Here is an 18,112-nt window from a genome sequence, read left to right on the forward strand (position 1 = left end):
ATTTCAAAGCAGTGGGGCTGCCATGAAGACCAAAATGTATAGAAAATACAGTGAAAGGAACAGCACACACAAAGAAAAATCCCTGTTTTAAATTCTATAAGGCTACTTAAAAGCACCTCTCTCAGCAAACAAATATGGAATTCAGCTCCACTATGTGGCCATGTTGTATTAAGCCCGGTATTGGAGTCCTGTGACGTAGTGGTGGGCTTAACACAATATGGCCAGTATTTTTGTTTTTTTTATGTGTGCTGTTTCTTTAACCATAATGAGTGTATTAAGCACAGCTTCCTTGCCCTCATCCATTCCCTATACACAGGACCTGTGACATGTCAAGATGATGACTCTTTATTAGGTTTAGCTTTGCAATGTCCGGGTGGAGTATTGTTGTGATATCCTGTAGTGCCAGGTGCTGTTGTGTCAGTATACTCGGAGTGCAGCCCTGTCTCCATGGGTTCCTATGGATACATTTCAGCCCTTTTCCTGGTAATTACATGGAACCCTGTACCCAAGCAGTAATTATCAGCACATTCACACAAACCAGCAGTTATTAAGAATAGTGAAACATAAAACATGACTTTATTAACTGGATTTCGATTCTTCCTGGGTGTATTAAGTCACAGCAGCAGCTTTTCAAATCCTATGCCAAGAGTAGAGAAGCAGAATAGCTTTCCTTGAACGCAACTTACCTTGACAAACACACTCCTAACATTACTACTGATCCACTTTGTGTTCTGTCTCTGGGATATTGCGGCATGCTATGGAGATGCTGTCTGTCTCTGGGATATTGCGGCATGCTTTTGAGGCGCTGTCTGTCTCTGGGATATTGCGTCATGCTATGGAGGCGCTGTCTGTCTCTGGGATATTGCGTCATGCTATGGAGGCGCTGTCTGTCTCTGGGATATTGCGGCATGCTATGGAGGCGCTGTCTGTCTCTGGGATATTGTGTCATGCTATGGAGGCGCTGTCTGTCTCTGGGATATTGCGTCATGCTATGGAGACGCTGTCTGTCTCTGGGATATTGCGTCATGCTATGGAGGCGCTGTCTGTCTCTCAGATATTGTCATGCTATGGAGTGGCTGTAGCGGACCACGGGTAACCTGACCGGCTACCTTCGCTAATTCCCTTTCCTTAAGCCAGTCAGGAACCATGTAAAGGAAAAATAGACCCTGTGACGGAATGCTGGCACTCCGTGTACCTCCGCCAATCGATGCTCCTAGTGCTCGCTGAGGACTCCAAGCACTCCAACCGACACCATCAGCACTGCAGACCCCACTTCCAGCGATACAGCTGCGCCGGGGTCTCGCCATCTCCACCCACCCTGCATCCACGACCAGGATCCAGCTCCCAGTGGGTGACCCTCTCCTAAATTCAGAGAGCGTAGCAGGAACAAATCAAGCTCTTACAAGAGCTTACTCTGGGGAGTAAGTGATTATAATAATCCCCAGAGTGTAGGTATCCCTTCCCCCAAACATGAGCCAAGGCTTCAAGAAAGGTTCAAGATGATCTGATTTTAATGACCACACACTGGCTTTTATGCAAGTCCCCATGCAAGGGGACATCCCACAGGGTGGGACACAGTACAACCAATCACAGACAATACAAACAAAACACTCCCACAGTGACATCACAATCCCTCCTCTCTATCCTGGAGATAATTGGGATGTAATCAAATTATCTCCCAGGACAGAGGCAAGACTCCATTAACCACATGGTTACAAAAATACATTAAATTATACAATGTTACAATTACTACATAAAACATATACATGCAACATATCCCCAGATAGCTTAGATCTGAGTGCACATTATTATTGAATGGTGCTCAGATCACATACATACAATTCAATCGCCATGGAGCCAAAGTCTTTTCCATAGTCTTTCGTTACACGAATAGGCTCCATGGCATAGCTATCTGGGGTAGCACTACTCACATACTGAAAGTCCAGAACACCCTGTCAGAAGTACCCAAATAAACCTCATTGCAGGGTAAAATACAGCTATCAGCACAGGGGCCATAGTCGGAAGGCAGGAGGCTAGCCAGTAGTCCCTTCCAGGCACAAGTGGCGAAGGGCACTTCGTCACAGACCCATTTCCCCCCTAGTAACTGGACGACACATAGTTCTAGAGGTACAACAACACTTTATTGACCACACACTGCTTTTAAGCATAACCCCATGCAAGGGGTGTAAAACTAGGCATATAATGTCCCCTCCTAAGGTCTTTCCGCTCCCTGGGAACCTACCGCGGGAAAGGGCTTTGTCCCTTTGTCTCTCAAAGCCTGCCACCCAAACACAGGGTTTCCCACATCCCGGGACAGCGGGGGTCTTCATCCCATGAGCCTCTGTACCTGGGAGACCAAGCGCGGGAAGAAGGGACCATCCCTTTGTCTCCCAGGCACAGAGAGCACACCCGCGGGAAAGGGCGGGTCCTTTTGTCCCAGCAGGCACCACAAAGCCCGCCCAACTCGCCAGTGCCCCAGAAGTGCCCACACCAATCTTAGGGACCCTTGTAGTGGTAACTTCCTTGACCAGACTCTGCTTGCCACGTCTCTTGGTGAAACCCGACATGGGAAGCTTCTCCTATTGGGACACAAATACTCACCCTGGATGGCATTCGTCTGTACGAAATGGCGATCACCCAGGGGAGCATTCATTCATTACTTCCCTTGCGGTTTCACACCTTTTTTGCAAGGTGTGAAGGTTCTAAGCCAACATTCTAAATGGGGGATCTGTGTGGTCCCCGTTTGGGAAGCAAATTAATTCCCTTTGTAAAAGCACACCCGAACGGGGAGCGGGCAGAAGACACAAAAATAAAGGGAAACAGACATAATATCAGGCAATTAACGGACCACCAATGGTCCCGCCACAGGGGCTGTCTGTCACTGCGATATTCTGTTATGCTATGGAGGCGTTGTCTGTCTTTGGAATATTGCATCATGCTATGGAGGTGCTGTCTGTCTCTGGGATATTGTGACATACTATGGAGAGCCTGTCTGTCTCTCACCCGTGTTAGTTCTAAATCTACAAAATAGGGTGTGGCAAAAATAGCCACTTATTTGTATGCAAGACTGAGTTGGTTCGACAATTTGGGGTTCCCGAACAGGCTAAAGACATATTGTTTGTCAGTCGAACCAACTACTGAACAGTGAGACCACCCAGGGGAGTCGTGTGCCTCCAATTGCCAGTATTCACACCTAGAAACCACAAGATTCTAAATGGTCGGATGGGTGGCCATCGTTCATATGACCGGACACGTGGCGGCGGACATCTTTGTTCACGAACAGACAGTGGTGTTCGGTCGTCGAGCACATGGAACTATAATCGGACACTCAACGGCGCGAACACCTCTGAACTTCCATCCTTTCCGATGTTCGTTCCCCTTCAACTATGCAGATCGGCATTCGAATGAACGAAACAAACGAACATGTGACGAAGTGCCCTTCGCCACTTTGTCCTGGAGAGGCCTGCTTGCCTGCCTCCTCCCCTGCGACTATGGCCCTGGAAGATTGGGCCCTTTAAAAACAGTATTTGGCCCTAACAGACTGCATGTCACTCATTCTGGCCCTTTAAATACAGTGGGGTCATTCGGTACTTGCCCTGTGTGAGCGGTGATACCCCAGATAGCTATGCCATGGAGCCTATTCATATAATGAAAGACTATGGGAAAGACTTTAGCTCCATGGCAATTGAACTGTATGAATAGGATCTGCGCGCTATTCGGTAGTTTTGTGCGCTCAGATCCCAGCTATCTGGGGATATGTGAAATGTCTGTGTGTTGTGTGTAAAAGGGGACTTTATGTATTTTAAAGTGTTTTATGTCTTTTTGCAACCATGTGCTCAATGGAGTCTGTCTCTGCCCTGGGAGGTAATTGGATTACTTCTCCAGGAGAGAGGGCTCTGTAAAACCGGTCTAAGCCGGAAAGCCATGCTTCATTTAGTCACAAAGGACTTTCCCTTAACTTTTGAACCCCTGGTCTGATTCGTGACATTTTTTAATATGTTGTTCCCCTGAATGGATTGATTATAAAAATGTAAGTTTTATTCATGTACTATGTAAAATCATAAAGTTATAAAAATGTGTACGTTTTAGCTTGGAGATAATTGAGTAGATATAGTAGGAAACTAAATTATCTCCCAAGCAGAGGGGAGGGAAACTGTGGGCTGTACTATTATGTTATTGGTTGTTTTATACCTCCCCCTGGGTGTGTTCTGTTTGTACCTGACTGTAATAAAAACCAGACTGGGTGTGCCAGCACCTCAGTTCTTCTTGAGCCTTCAAAACGTAGCCTCGTCTCGTATCAAAAACGGAGCCTCGCCTCGTATCACACTGGGGATTGCTATGCTCTGCATATTCCCCTGAGCTTTAATCACTTAGCTCTTTTAAGAGCTTGTTCCGGATACGCTCTCCTGGAGGAGAGGTCTTCCCCACACGGTCCTGGAGGACAGAAACTGATCCAGGGTGGAAGGAAGACGGCGTGGCTCCAGTTAAGCTATGGCGGTTGTGGAGTCTGCGGTGGTTGTGATGGCCAGTGCGGTGCTTGTGTCCTCGGCGCAAGCTAGGAAGCGTCCATCAACGGAGGGTACTCGGTCGGAGTACACGGAGCTCCGTTACAGAACACAAGGCACACTACCCTCTAATACACGAACAGTTACATTCGTTATTTTGATGGTAAAAACTCCTGAAAGAAGACCGGTCAAAGCATACAACCACCTGGAACTATTTTAGGGCTTCACCTTGTGGTTGACCGGTCTAAACTTCACTCGAATGGCGTTCCTATTCTACCGAACGGATCAGAGCGGTATTTTGACAGAGTGGGCGCTCAGATCCCTGCTATTCGTTGAAGTATCTTTCGGGGAGTTTATGATGGTTTGAAATATTGTTTATTTTCTGGACTTGGGAGATATTATAATTAAAGAATTGTCCTTACTCAATTATCTCAAGTACAGAGGAGGAGTCTGGGAAATGTATCTTTGTTACCTGTACCCAACAAGGTCCACTAGGGGAAAACCTCTGGAATATAATTAAAGAAACCCCTTGCATGGGGAATTGTATAAAAGCCAGCTGTGGCTCAATAAAAACCAGTTGACTCCCAAAACTGTGTATCGTCCGGTTATTGGGGAATCGCCGAACTATGCTTCTCTTGGATATTGTACAAGTTTGCCAGTGAAGATATTGATGTGAATATTGCAGCTCTGCTACAAAGGGTATCTGCGCCAGTGGGCCTTGCATGTCCAGAAGCTTTTCCTGAGTAGCCTTAAGCCCTTTTTCAGTCCCCTTCCTGGTGTCACGTCCGGTCAGGACATAAAAACCACAATTGTGGTGTCATTCTGGAGTTTGAGCCATTTTAGCAGCTAGCGAGGGTTTCATACTGTGGCGAAACCAACCTCGCCACTGTGAACTGGAGAAGCCTGGTTGCTCGCCTGCTCCCTTTAGACTATGGACCAGACTTTAAAAAGGTTTATTTTCCCTGCAGAAAGGCTTATTCGTGCCTTTCTGCCAGGGTGTTCGGTAGATCTGATCTACCGAACAAACTACCATACGAGGGACCACCTAGGAGATGGAGTGTGCCGTCAATTGACCGCTCAGAAGCTGCGGTTAACCGCAGCTTAATTGACAAACGCTGGGTGGCCTTTGTTCGTCAAACGAACATGTGGCGGCGGCCATCTTAACTCCCGAACAGCGGTGTTTTGCCGTCGAGTGTCTGGAACTAAAATCGGACACTCGACTAAGCAAACACCACTGAGACCTCCAGACTTGGATTCGTGCCGCAACTACCGAACGAGCCGCCGTTCGGTAGAAAGACTAATGTTCACATGGGGAATCTAACGAACCCAATGAAACCCACGGATGGCAAGCCGTTCGGGACTTTTGAATATGTTAACGGAGACCGACCTCATGGCCAAACCTTATGGAACTATTTTCGGCTACTGTTGCCTGTGCGGTCGGTCATAACTTTCAACCTTTATAACTCCCGAACCCCTGGTCCGATCTGGGTGATCTTTGAGTATGTTACTCACCCAGATCAGGGCTATCAGGGGATCCCCTATTTAGGAGTGTACTCTAAGTATTTGGGGTACATCCAGAAAGTGGGGAAGTAATGGACATGGCTAAGGGGATTATGTGTCATGCTGAGGGGAGGAGATGTGTGGGAGGTAACACATGTATGATTGGTGTACTGTAAATCCCTCCCTTGCATGGGAGAATCCTTTATAAGCCTGTTGTGTGAATAAATCAGGGTTGTTCCTGCTTAACCCTCAAAGTGAAGTGTTGTCTCATTCTTGGGGGGGAATTTGACTGTATACCGATTGCCAGGAGTGTAAGCTGTTCATAGGGCTTTTCCTGTTCGGCTGCTTCCAGGGTTCGTGTGTTTCCTGTTCGGGAGTTGGGGGATTTATGCAGTTTGGAGTTCGGGAGATTGGTGATTGCAGTAGTTACTTGTCTATCTGGAAGGGGATTATCGCCTAAACGGTTTTTATCCTCTTGTGAGTGAAACGGTCCGTTACACATACATTCTGTCCGAAGGCGATTCCGCACCTCCTTCTACAAGGGAATTTCTCAACCAAAAGTGGACAAACCTCCCGAGGTGTTCCAAAAGGGACTATTTGGATGACCTTGGGTACACTCGCTGTTACGAGGGTCAAATAAAGGGTTGCCCTGGTGTGGCAAACCTAGCCACTTTAGATCATATTGCTGTATCTTTAAAGGTTGTCTGTAAAAAGCCGCTGGAATTGTGTGTTTAAATGTATGCCTGTAATGTTGTAATATAGAGCATTCGTGTGCTAGCGGCCAAAAGCCGCCAGCATTTATATGATCGTTTCACGAACAGCAACTTTACCTGCTGTTCGTGAAACGAATCAAGTACCGAACAGGAGCCCACACACAGAAGGTCGTGTGGCTCCAATTAACGGATTGCAACATTGTTGCAATCGGTTGTTAATTACTTTCCTGGGTGGCCGTCGTTTGGCTACCGACCACGCGGCGGTCGGCCATCTTGGAACCTTTGTTAGCCCAGCGGTGTTAGGTCGTCGAGCGCCTGGAACTAAAATCGGCTACTCGACGGCATGAACACCGCTGGACTTCCAGGCCGTTTGGGAGCTCTGGTCTTTTAGTATTGTGTTCCCCAACCGGTGTTCGGTACTTTGAGGAGAATGTGATTTAAAGTATGTGTTCGTGCGCCGTTCGGTTATTTATGTTGGAATCTGAGCGGTACTCGCACGAAGTATGCGCTCAGACCCCAGCTATCTACCGAATGGTCATTCATTATAATCACACGAATAAAGCAAAAGTTATGTATTTTTATGTTAAAATCCGGTTCTGCTGTACGGAGGGATAATCTACTTAACAGGATATTCTAGTGGGAGTATCCCTCTCATACAGCAGTGCATGGTGGGAGAAATGCTCTGTAATTTCAGTTCCCCATGTAGTCCACTACTGTAATACCCCTGTAATGTGACTAAGGAAACCCCTTGCATGGGGAACCACATAAATACTGGAGCTTGTGAATAAAAACCTCAGTTAACTCCCAGAACTGTGTTTCGTCCGGTTACTGGGGGATTTGGGATATTGCCTTTTTTTCCAGCGCTTTACTTTGGATTACTTTCTATACCAGCGGAAATGTTGGGATTTTATATTGCAGCTCAGCTACATTTGGTGGCAGCAGTGGGATTCAACCTTACAGCCGAAAAGCGCTGGAAAAGAAGGCAATATCCCAGTTCTAGAAATCCAGTATTTATTTTGTGGACAGATTTCAGAATGCCTGCATTTTATGCTTTGTTTTACCATACAGTGACCCAATGTGATTGTATTAACAGGCACGCAAGAGATCTCCATGGCGTATTGAACCCAGTCAAGGGGAGGTTCCTGCAAATGGCGAAGTACGACTTACATTGATCACACACCTGGAAGACACCGTCAGTTTCACAGATAAAGTCCAGCTGTTCATTGCAAATAGCAACACCTATCACATCCCACTGCGTGCGGTGGGCATTGGGACCACTATAGTCACTGACAGAGCCTTTGCACCAGTCCTGAACCTGGGATCTCATTTCAGGCAAGTAAACTTGTGCCAGCTCTGGGAGCAGGGCTAAGGATAAGATAGGAAGGCTGAGTTACAATATTGTAAGAATGGATAACAGGACAAAAGAGGGTAACAACTGTTTACATAAATACAGTTGACCAGGGCAGATCTAGTAATGCAGAATTTTCAGAAATTTGACCAGTGACAAATGTGACATCATATGACAGTCCTAAGTTCATAGTCACTGAGCTCTTCTGTATGTCCCATTATATTGCCAATGTTGGTCTATGGAGATTTCGTGGCTATGTGGTGAATTGTATGCACCTGCTAGCAGTGGATGAGGCCGATACACCTGAACTTGATAAATAGTATGGGTGTTCATATACTTTTGGCCATAAAGTGTAGATACAGGTTTGTATTTGGGAAGAGAGCTGGAGGTGTGGATGCAGTGAATCCTGGTTGGTGTTGAGTAGACCGGTAGTGAAGTGTTTGTGGTGATTCCAGTTAATGTTAGTTAGAGAGCAGGTATTGCTGTTGTGGTGAGTCTGGGAAGATGATAGGTGCAGAGTTGCTGATTTGGTTGTAATGAATTTAGATAAATGTTAGGTTGAGAGTTGGTCATGTAGGAGCAGTGAGTTCTGGGTGCAGTGAATCCCGGTTGGTTCTGTGGGTGCAGTGAATCTCAGTTGGTGTTAGGTGGCTGGTTGGTTCTGTGGGTGCAGTGAATCCTGGTTGGTTCTGTGGGTTCAATGAATCTTGGTTGGTGTTAGGTGGTCGGTTGGTTCTGTGGGTGCAGTGAATCTCGGTTGGTGTTAGGTGGCCGGTTGGTTCTGTGGGTGCAGTGAATCTCGGTTGGTGTTAGGTGGCCGGTTGGTTCTGTGGGTGCAGTGAATCTCGGTTGGTGTTAGGTGGCCGGTTGGTTCTGTGGATGCAGTGAATCTCGGTTGGTGTTAGGTGGCCGGTTGGTTCTGTGGGTGCAGTGAATCTCGGTTGGTGTTAGATGATCGGTTGGTTCTGTGGGTGCAGTGAATCTCGGATAGTGTTAGGTGGCCGGTTGGTTCTGTGGGTGCAGTGAATCTCGGTTGGTGTTAGGTGATCGGTTGGTTCTGTGGGTGCAGTGAATCTCGGTTGGTTTTAGGTGGTTGGTTCTGTGGGTGCAGTGAATCTCGGTTGGTGTTAGGTGGCCGGTTGGTTCTGTGGGTGCAGTGAATCTCGGTTGGTGTTAGGTGGTCAGTTGGTTCTGGGTGCACTGATTATAGGTTGGTGTTAGGTGGTTGGTTCTGTGGGTGCAGTGAATCTTGGTTGGTGTTAGGTGGTCAGTTGGTTCTGTGGGTGCAGTGAATCTCAGTTGGTGTTAGGTGGTCGGTTGGTTCTGTGGGTGCACTGAATCTAGGTTGGTGTTAGGTGGTCAGTTGGTTCTGTGGGTGCAGTGAATCTCGGTTGGTGTTAGGTGGTCGGTTGGTTCTGGGTGCGCTCAATCTAGGTTGGTGTTAGGTGGTTGGTTCTGTGGGTGCAGTGAATCTCGGTTGGTGTTAGATGTTGATTCTGTGGGTGCAGTGAATCTCGGTTGGTGTTAGGTGGTCGGTTGGTTCTGTAGGTGCAGTGAATCTCGGTTGGTGTTAGGTGGTCGGTTGGTTCTGTGGGTGCAGTGAATCTCGGTTGGTGTTAGGTAGGTGGTTGGTTCTGTGGGTGCACTGCATCTAGGTTGGTGTTAGGTAGGTGGTTAGTTCTGTGGGTGCACTGCATCTAGGTTGGTGTTAGGTAGGTGGTTGGTTCTGTGGGTGCAGTGATTGTTGCCAAATGATTGAGTGCACAACAGGCCTAGTGTTGAATTCTTATCTTTGTGTCATTTAGAAGAAACAATGGGAGCCTGGTAGTGATGCGAAGAAGAGGGCTGGTTCAGGTTGCAGTTTTATTCCCTGCGTGCTTTGTTCAGAGCTTCATGTGACACCAATACCTTTGTGTGTTGGATTAAAGCTTTATACAGTGCATAGCAATTGCCAGCAACCTAATGCCTTTATTATCAGCCCCAGGCTGTCTCGAGGGATCCCTTGCATGGCTGGGAGGGATTGTGCAGGACATTGCTGGGAGATGAGATGTGATCCCAGGGAGCTTGCTGTACTCCCATTGCTAACATATGTTTCCCTATCCGCTGCTGGTCCTGGCGCTGTCAGCGCCTTTTTAACGCTTGTTTTTGAGTACAATAGCTGACAGTGATAGATAACACCACAGTAACTTCATCCAGAGATCTGCAGTAACTCGAGAAGCAGAGGAGAGAGTGACCCTCTCCTGGTACATATCTCCTCAGTAACCATGTCAAAATCCTGTCCAGCTTCCCACCAGGGAGAAGTGACCTTTAATAATGTCTGCATGATATGTATCACCATCATCCACAGCAGGGATACACGTTGCCACTTCACATCGCAGTGAGCAGCTTGCAGCCGTTAGCATGCTGTGTGTTAGGGTTGGTGTTTTCTGGCATTAGAGAACCTGGACATTTGCTTTGGGTTCATAAATGTCTGATTGGGTTTCCCCTTTATGGCTCTCAAAAGATGCGATGGAGATTTAGTTTGAAGGAAAATTACAAATTTAACTGAGCTCAGCACTCAGCTTGAGTATCTCCGTCAAGGTCCTTCTCTTTCAGCACTGCAAACCTGCAGTGATTTATAGCTGTTATAGATGTCTAACCCAAACACTAGTAGAGACTTAAAGAAGGTTGAAAAAGAACTGGTTTATTGAAAACAAGACCCACTTTTATACACTCGACCCCAGTACCAGTATAAAATCAAACGTATTTAAAGAGTTAACATTTAGTGCTTGTGGATTGCAGTGCTCACCAGCACAGAAAGCATTAAGGGGGCTATGCTGGCTCTGTCCTGTACCTCAGGCCTTCGTTGTCTTCATTAGCTAGGTTTTTTTTATCAGGATATTCTTACAGCTGCCTTGTAACTATTGCACACCTGTCCATGATGTCATGACATGTTGTCTTTTTGTAGTTCTGGACCCTGCCGTTATCACTTTACAATGACCAACCAAGGTCGACGTACACACCAACTTTACTGGATGACTGAAGGCTTTCCTCAATTTCGCAAGCGTCCACAGCTCCCCAGCCTTAAATCAGGTACTTTGAACCCTGAGCTCCCTTTTCCAGTCTTCAAACTCAACCCATCACGCATGGAGTTGCATCCGGGCGAGAGCATTGACGTTACGCTTGAAGGATCTTCAGATGTACCAAAAGTGAGTGAAGTAACGTCTGATAACATCTGTCCTTCCACATCTTCATTCCTTTGAAACAGCCTGCCTACCCCCATCAGACTCTCCCCTATTCTTCAATAATTTAAAAAAGTCATCTTTTTGGAATAACCTATTTCCTCCCACAGTAACTTCCATTTCACAAACCGGTCTCTTGCTCTCTCTTAAAGGGCCACACTCTACTCTCACCTTCAAGTTCTTCTACTTTCCCACCCTGTCGTTTTGGTTGCTATCCCTCACGCTGCTCTTCCTATGGTGTTTTGTTACCCCACGTCCTCTAGATTGTAAGCTCTTTCTTTCTTTTATAAATATTTATTACATTTATTTTTCCAAAAATTACACATAAGACAAACAATCACATTTCATCAACAATACAAAAGTTGAATATTGGTCATTCTGCTTCAAAATTCGATAAATCAAAAACAAAAATATGCTTCATTACATAAAAGGCACGGCAAAACACAATGATCTCAATCATTGACAATGTAATACGGGGTTCAGAATTCCTATCTCCACCATATGTATATCTATCATTTATACCATGAGCCCCGATCTAATAATCCCGGGAGAGATAGGGGAAGAAGATCTCGAGAGAACAAGATCCAATAATAGTCCATTCAGGGAAAGCAATAATAATAAAGTGAGAATTCAAAGTGTATTTTAAATTCTCACTTATGTCAATAAACCTCAAGTGTCAGCCAGTCACCATATTGCATGTGTTACATGGCCGATAGACTGCTATGGTTTATAATGCCCATGTGTGACTCGTGGAAGACATTAAGGCAGAGGTAGAGCGCTGTGTCCCAGACACTACATGGCTTTGTATTGAGGTATGATTCTATGACCAGAGACACATCCTGCATCCTCACTCCGGTCCCGATCCACCTGCCTCTTATTGTACTCAGCCAAAACTATTGAATAATGGAGTTAATTAGTCTTTCTAAAACCAGGACATGTCCACTCATTGGTTTAATGGCAGCTTGATTTGTATTTGTGGTTTTGAACAGGTGGTGAAGGAGAGGCTTCTGGGACAGGCCATCATCGGCAGGCAGTCTGGGAAGGAGAAGATCATGACAGTGGACGTCATTTGTGAATTCATTGCTCCCATTTTACAGCTATCTGCTGGGAACCTGCACTTTTATCTGGAGAAGGTGAATTTACAAACTTTATTGACTTTCGGGGATCCAGAATATAAGACACTATATTCTATTAATCCTGCTTCTGGCAGTATGTGATTTGGGAGGTTTGAGTGTTATACATATTCCCAGCATTGGTGCTCATTCTTTCTTGTGCCTCGTGCTCTCCTACAGTTTGATTTCTTTCCTCGTACAGTTTGATTTTTGTCCTCCTACAGTTTGATTTTTGTCCTCGTACTGTTTGATTTTTGTCCTCGTACAGTTTGATTTTTGTCCTCGTACAGTTTGATTTTTGTCCTCCTACAGTTTGATTTTTGTCCTCCTACAGTTTGATTTTTGTCCTCGTACAGTTTGATTTTTGTCCTCGTACTGTTTGATTTTTGTCCTCGTACAGTTTGATTTTTGTCCTCCTACAGTTTGATTTTTGTCCTCCTACAGTTTGATTTTTGTCCTCGTACAGTTTGATTTTTGTCCTCCTACAGTTTGATTTTTGTCCTCCTACAGTTTGATTTTTGTTCTCGTACAGTTTGATTTTTGTCCTCGTACAGTTTGATTTTTGTCCTCGTACAGTTTGATTTTTGTCCTCGTACTGTTTGATTCTTGTCCTCGTACAGTTTGATTCTTGTCCTCCTACAGTTTGATTTTTGTCCTCGTACTGTTTGATCTTTGTCCTCGTACTGTTTGATTTTTGTCCTCGTACTGTTTGATTCTTGTCCTCGTACAGTTTGATTCTTGTCCTCCTACAGTTTGATTTTTGTCCTCGTACAGTTTGATTTTTGTCCTCGTACCGTTTGATTCTTGTCCTCGTACAGTTTGATTCTTGTCCTCCTACAGTTTGATTTTTGTTCTCATACTGTTTGATTTTTGTCCTCGTACAGTTTGATTTTTGTCCTCCTACAGTTAGATTTTTGTCCTCGTACAGTTTGATTTTTGTCCTCCTACAGTTTGATTTTTGTCCTCGTACAGTTTGATTTTTGTCCTCGTACTGTTTGATTCTTGTCCTCGTACAGTTTGATTCTTGTCCTCCTACAGTTTGATTTTTGTCCTCGTACAGTTTGATTTTTGTCCTCCTACAGTTTGATTTTTGTCCTCGTACTGTTTGATTTTTGTCCTCGTACTGTTTGATTTTTGTCCTCGTACAGTTTGATTTTTGTTCTCATACTGTTTGATTTTTGTCTTTTGTTTAGAAACCAGATGATGTTCTGGAAGCACAGTGCAAATCTCTGACTATGAAAAATATTTCCTCGCTACCTCTCACAATATTCCTGTCCCTGAGTCCTCCGTTTTCAATTTACTACAAGGACATAGGACAAGATGCGGATGTGCAGGTACTGATACTGCAAAAACCATAGAAGATACTGTCTGTATTACCTTTTTAAGTTCCTTATTTAATCTGCATTTTGTAGATAAAACTTACCAAGTGCTAATATGCAAAGTATGATTGATTGAAATGATTAGAATGAAGTGATTTCTTTCCTTTATCCATCATGCGAGCCTTGTATGGTAAACTGTCAGTGTTTAGAATTATAAGAATGGCTGTAACTTTACATATGTTTTAACCAAACTTTATTCAAGTTTAAAGTGCACCCAGTCCATTTTAGCGTGGATTGGTCAAGCAGCTGTTTTAGATCAAGGATTTTAGACATCTTGTCAGTAAATACTAGTGATATGAAATGAGATATATATATATATATATATATCACTGCACTCCAGGAAGTACTGACTGTTTGTATAGGCAGGGAAGCAGGATTTTTTTTTTTATATCTGCACTGTAATGATGACCACGCTGGCATTGTGTTTTCTTGCCATCTAGGAAGCTCACAGGCTGGAGGTTGGAGAGGAGAAGGAGCTTACCGTATGCTTTGACCCGGTCTATGTCAATGACCACCTTAGCCGAGTGATAGAGGAGGTTCTGACAATCAGATATGCCGAGCACCCTCACACGGACTGTGTGTCCTTACAGGGGGAGGTTCACTTTCCCAACCTCCACTTCCCCTTTACCGAGATCCACTTTGGCTGCATTCTGAATGACACTGAGAGTACCAAGGACCTACAGGTCACGAACTCCAGTCCCTTTCCAATCCAATATCGCTGGTTCTATCGGACTGAGCCTTGGCAGAGCCACAGCAGGTAACATATTGATTAAAAAGCATGTGATGTTAGCAGCAGTAACATGGGGTGTGGAGAGGTTGGGAGCAGTAACATGATGTGTGGAGAGGTGGGGAGCAGTAACATGGGGTGTGGAGAGATTGGGAGCAGTAACATGATGTGTGGAGAGGTTGGGAGCAGTAACATGATGTGTGGAGAGGTTGGGAGCAGTAACATGGGGTGTGGAGAGATTGGGAGTAGTAACATGATGTGTAGAGAGATTGGGGGCAGTAACATGGGGTGTGGAGAGGTTGGGAGCAGTAACATGATGTGTGGAGAGGTGGGGAGCAGTAACATGGGGTGTGGAGAGAGTGGGAGCAGTAACATGTTGTGTGGAGAGATTGGGAGCAGTAACATGATGTGTGGAGAGGTTGGGAGCAGTAACATGATGTGTGGAGAGATTGGGAGCAGTAACATGGGGTGTGGAGAGGTTGGGAGCAGTAACATGGGGTGTGGAGAGATTTGGAGCAGTAACATGGGGTGTGGAGAGATTTTGAGTAGTAACATGATGTGTGGAGAGATTGGGGGCAGTAACATGGGGTGTGGAGAGGTTGGGAGCAGTAACATGATGTGTGGAGAGATTGGGAGCAGTAACATGGGGTGTGGAGAGATTGGGGGTAGTAACATGATGTGTGGAGAGATTGGGGGCAGTAACATGGGGTGTGGAGAGGTTGGGAGCAGTAACATGGGGTGTGGAGAGGTTGGGAGCAGTAACATGAGGTGTGAAGAGGTTGGGAGCAGTAATATGATGTGTGGAGAGGTTGGGAGCAGTAACATGGGGTGTGGAGAGGTTGGGAGCAGTAACATGATGTGTGGAGAGGTTGGGAGCAGTAACATGGGGTGTGGAGAGGTTGGGAGCAGTAACATGGGCTGTGGAGAGGTTGGGAGCAGTAACATGGGGTGTGGAGAGACTGGGAGCAGTAACATGATGTGTGGAGAGATTGGGGGCAGTAACATGGGGTGTGGAGAGGTTGGGAGCAGTAACATGATGTGTGGAGAGATTGGGAGCAGTAACATGGGGTGTTGAGAGATTGGGAGTAGTAACATGATGTGTGGAGAGATTGGGGGCAGTAACATGGGGTGTGGAGAGATTGGGAGCAGTAACATGGGGTGTGGAGAGGTTGGGAGCAGTAACATGAGGTGTGAAGAGGTTGGGAGCAGTAATATGATGTGTGGAGAGGTTGGGAGCAGTAACATGGGGTGTGGAGAGGTTGGGAGCAGTAACATGATGTGTGGAGAGGTTGGGAGCAGTAACATGGGGTGTGGAGAGGTTGGGAGCAGTAACATGGGCTGTGGAGAGGTTGGGAGCAGTAACATGGGGTGTGGAGAGGTTGGGAGCAGTAACATGATGTGTGGAGAGGTTGGGAGCAGTAACATGGGGTGTGGAGAGGTTGGGAGCAGTAACATGGGCTGTGGAGAGGTTGGGAGCAGTAACATGATGTGTGGAGAGATTGGGAGCAGTAACATGGGGTGTGGAGAGATTGGGAGTAGTAACATGATGTGTGGAGAGATTGGGGGCAGTAACATGGGGTGTGGAGAGGTTGGGAGCAGTAACATGGGGTGTGGAGAGGTTGGGAGCAGTAACATGAGGTGTGAAGAGGTTGGGAGCAGTAATATGATGTGTGGAGAGGTTGGGAGCAGTAACATGGGGTGTGGAGAGGTTGGGAGCAGTAACATGATGTGTGGAGAGGTTGGGAGCAGTAACATGGGGTGTGGAGAGGTTGGGAGCAGTAACATGGGCTGTGGAGAGGTTGGGAGCAGTAACATGGGGTGTGGAGAGACTGGGAGCAGTAACATGATGTGTGGAGAGATTGGGGGCAGTAACATGGGGTGTGGAGAGGTTGGGAGCAGTAACATGATGTGTGGAGAGATTGGGAGCAGTAACATGGGGTGTTGAGAGATTGGGAGTAGTAACATGATGTGTGGAGAGATTGGGGGCAGTAACATGGGGTGTGGAGAGATTGGGAGCAGTAACATGGGGTGTGGAGAGGTTGGGAGCAGTAACATGAGGTGTGAAGAGGTTGGGAGCAGTAATATGATGTGTGGAGAGGTTGGGAGCAGTAACATGGGGTGTGGAGAGGTTGGGAGCAGTAACATGATGTGTGGAGAGGTTGGGAGCAGTAACATGGGGTGTGGAGAGGTTGGGAGCAGTAACATGGGCTGTGGAGAGGTTGGGAGCAGTAACATGGGGTGTGGAGAGGTTGGGAGCAGTAACATGATGTGTGGAGAGGTTGGGAGCAGTAACATGGGGTGTGGAGAGGTTGGGAGCAGTAACATGATGTGTGGAGAGGTTGGGAGCAGTAACATGATGTGTGGAGAGGTTGGGAGCAGTAACATGATGTGTGGAGAGATTGGGAGCAGTAACATGGGGTGTGGAGAGATTGGGAGCAGTAACATGATGTGTGGAGAGATTGGGAGCAGTAACATGGGGTGTGGAGAGATTGGGAGCAGTAACATTGGGTGTGGAGAGGTTGGGAGCAGTAACATGGGGTGTGGAGAGGTTGGGAGCAGTAACATGATGTGTGGAGAGGTTGGGAGCAGTAACATGGGGTGTGGAGAGGTTGGGAGCAGTAACATGATGTGTGGAGAGGTTGGGAGCAGTAGCATGATGTGTGAAGAGGTTGGGAGCAGTAACATGATGTGTGGAGAGGTTGGGAGCAGTAACATGATGTGTGGAGAGGTTGGGAGCAGTAGCATGATGTGTGAAGAGGTTGGGAACAGTAACATGATGTGTGGAGAGGTTGGGAGCAGTAACATGATGTGTGGAGAGGTTGGGAGCAGTAACATGATGTGTGGAGAGGTTGGGAGCAGTAACATGGGGTGTGGAGAGGTTGGGAGCAGTAACATGATGTGTGGAGAGGTTGGGAGCAGTAACATGATGTGTGGAGAGGTTGGGAGCAGTAACATGATGTGTGGAGAGGTTGGGAGCAGTAGCATGATGTGTGAAGAGGTTGGGAGCAGTAACATGATGTGTGGAGAGGTTGGGAGCAGTAACATGATGTGTGGAGAGGTTGGGAGCAGTAGCATGATGTGTGAAGAGGTTGGGAGCAGTAACATGATGTGTGGAGAGGTTGGGAGCAGTAACATGATGTGTGGAGAGGTTGGGAGCAGTAACATGATGTGTGGAGAGGTTGGGAGCAGTAACATGATGTGTGTAGAGGTTGGGAGCAGTAACATGATGTGTGGAGAGGTTGGGAGCAGTAACGTGGCCACTGTAGCCGTTACAAGAAGTACAGCTATTTTTTTAAATCTAAAAATATTTCTTGTACTACTGCAGCTCCAGCAACATGTCAGATTTGAAATTGACCCTTTCTTTTAATCTTGTTCCTAGTGAGTGGAAGGTCTACTTGTTCAGTTAGTGAGTGAGAATTACATTGATAAGTCTGATCTATTGTTACATTTCTCATTGATTCCCCAGAGAGAATCTGCTACAGGAGCCTAAAGCAGGGGATGGAATTAAGATGGAATTAAGTGGTGACCATTGCAGAGAGCACCAGGTAAATTGCTGGCTGTGTAAATCAGTCCCTTCCTCTGGTCAGTTCATTAATGAGTGTGCCAC

At 46.3% G+C, this 18,112-nt stretch overlaps 1 protein-coding gene across 2 annotated transcripts in view; it reads left to right on the forward strand.

Moving 5' to 3' along the window:
• The window catches only part of HYDIN (HYDIN axonemal central pair apparatus protein), a 205,005-nt gene that overhangs the window by 62,163 nt on the left and 124,730 nt on the right, over positions 1-18,112 (forward strand). Inside the window, exons 19-24 of one of the 2 annotated variants that reach the window (XM_063437790.1) lie at positions 7,812-8,050; positions 11,014-11,254; positions 12,277-12,420; positions 13,593-13,733; positions 14,219-14,535; positions 17,972-18,050. In XM_063437790.1, coding sequence (XP_063293860.1) covers positions 7,812-8,050; positions 11,014-11,254; positions 12,277-12,420; positions 13,593-13,733; positions 14,219-14,535; positions 17,972-18,050 — 1,161 coding nt within the window. Of the gene's footprint in view, positions 1-7,811; positions 8,051-11,013; positions 11,255-12,276; positions 12,421-13,592; positions 13,734-14,218; positions 14,536-17,971; positions 18,051-18,112 lie in introns of those variants that run through there. The other variant, XR_010086125.1, reaches the window with a different exon arrangement.

This window comes from Pelobates fuscus, chromosome 12 (assembly GCF_036172605.1).
Source record: "Pelobates fuscus isolate aPelFus1 chromosome 12, aPelFus1.pri, whole genome shotgun sequence".
Lineage (NCBI taxonomy): Eukaryota > Metazoa > Chordata > Amphibia > Anura > Pelobatidae > Pelobates > Pelobates fuscus.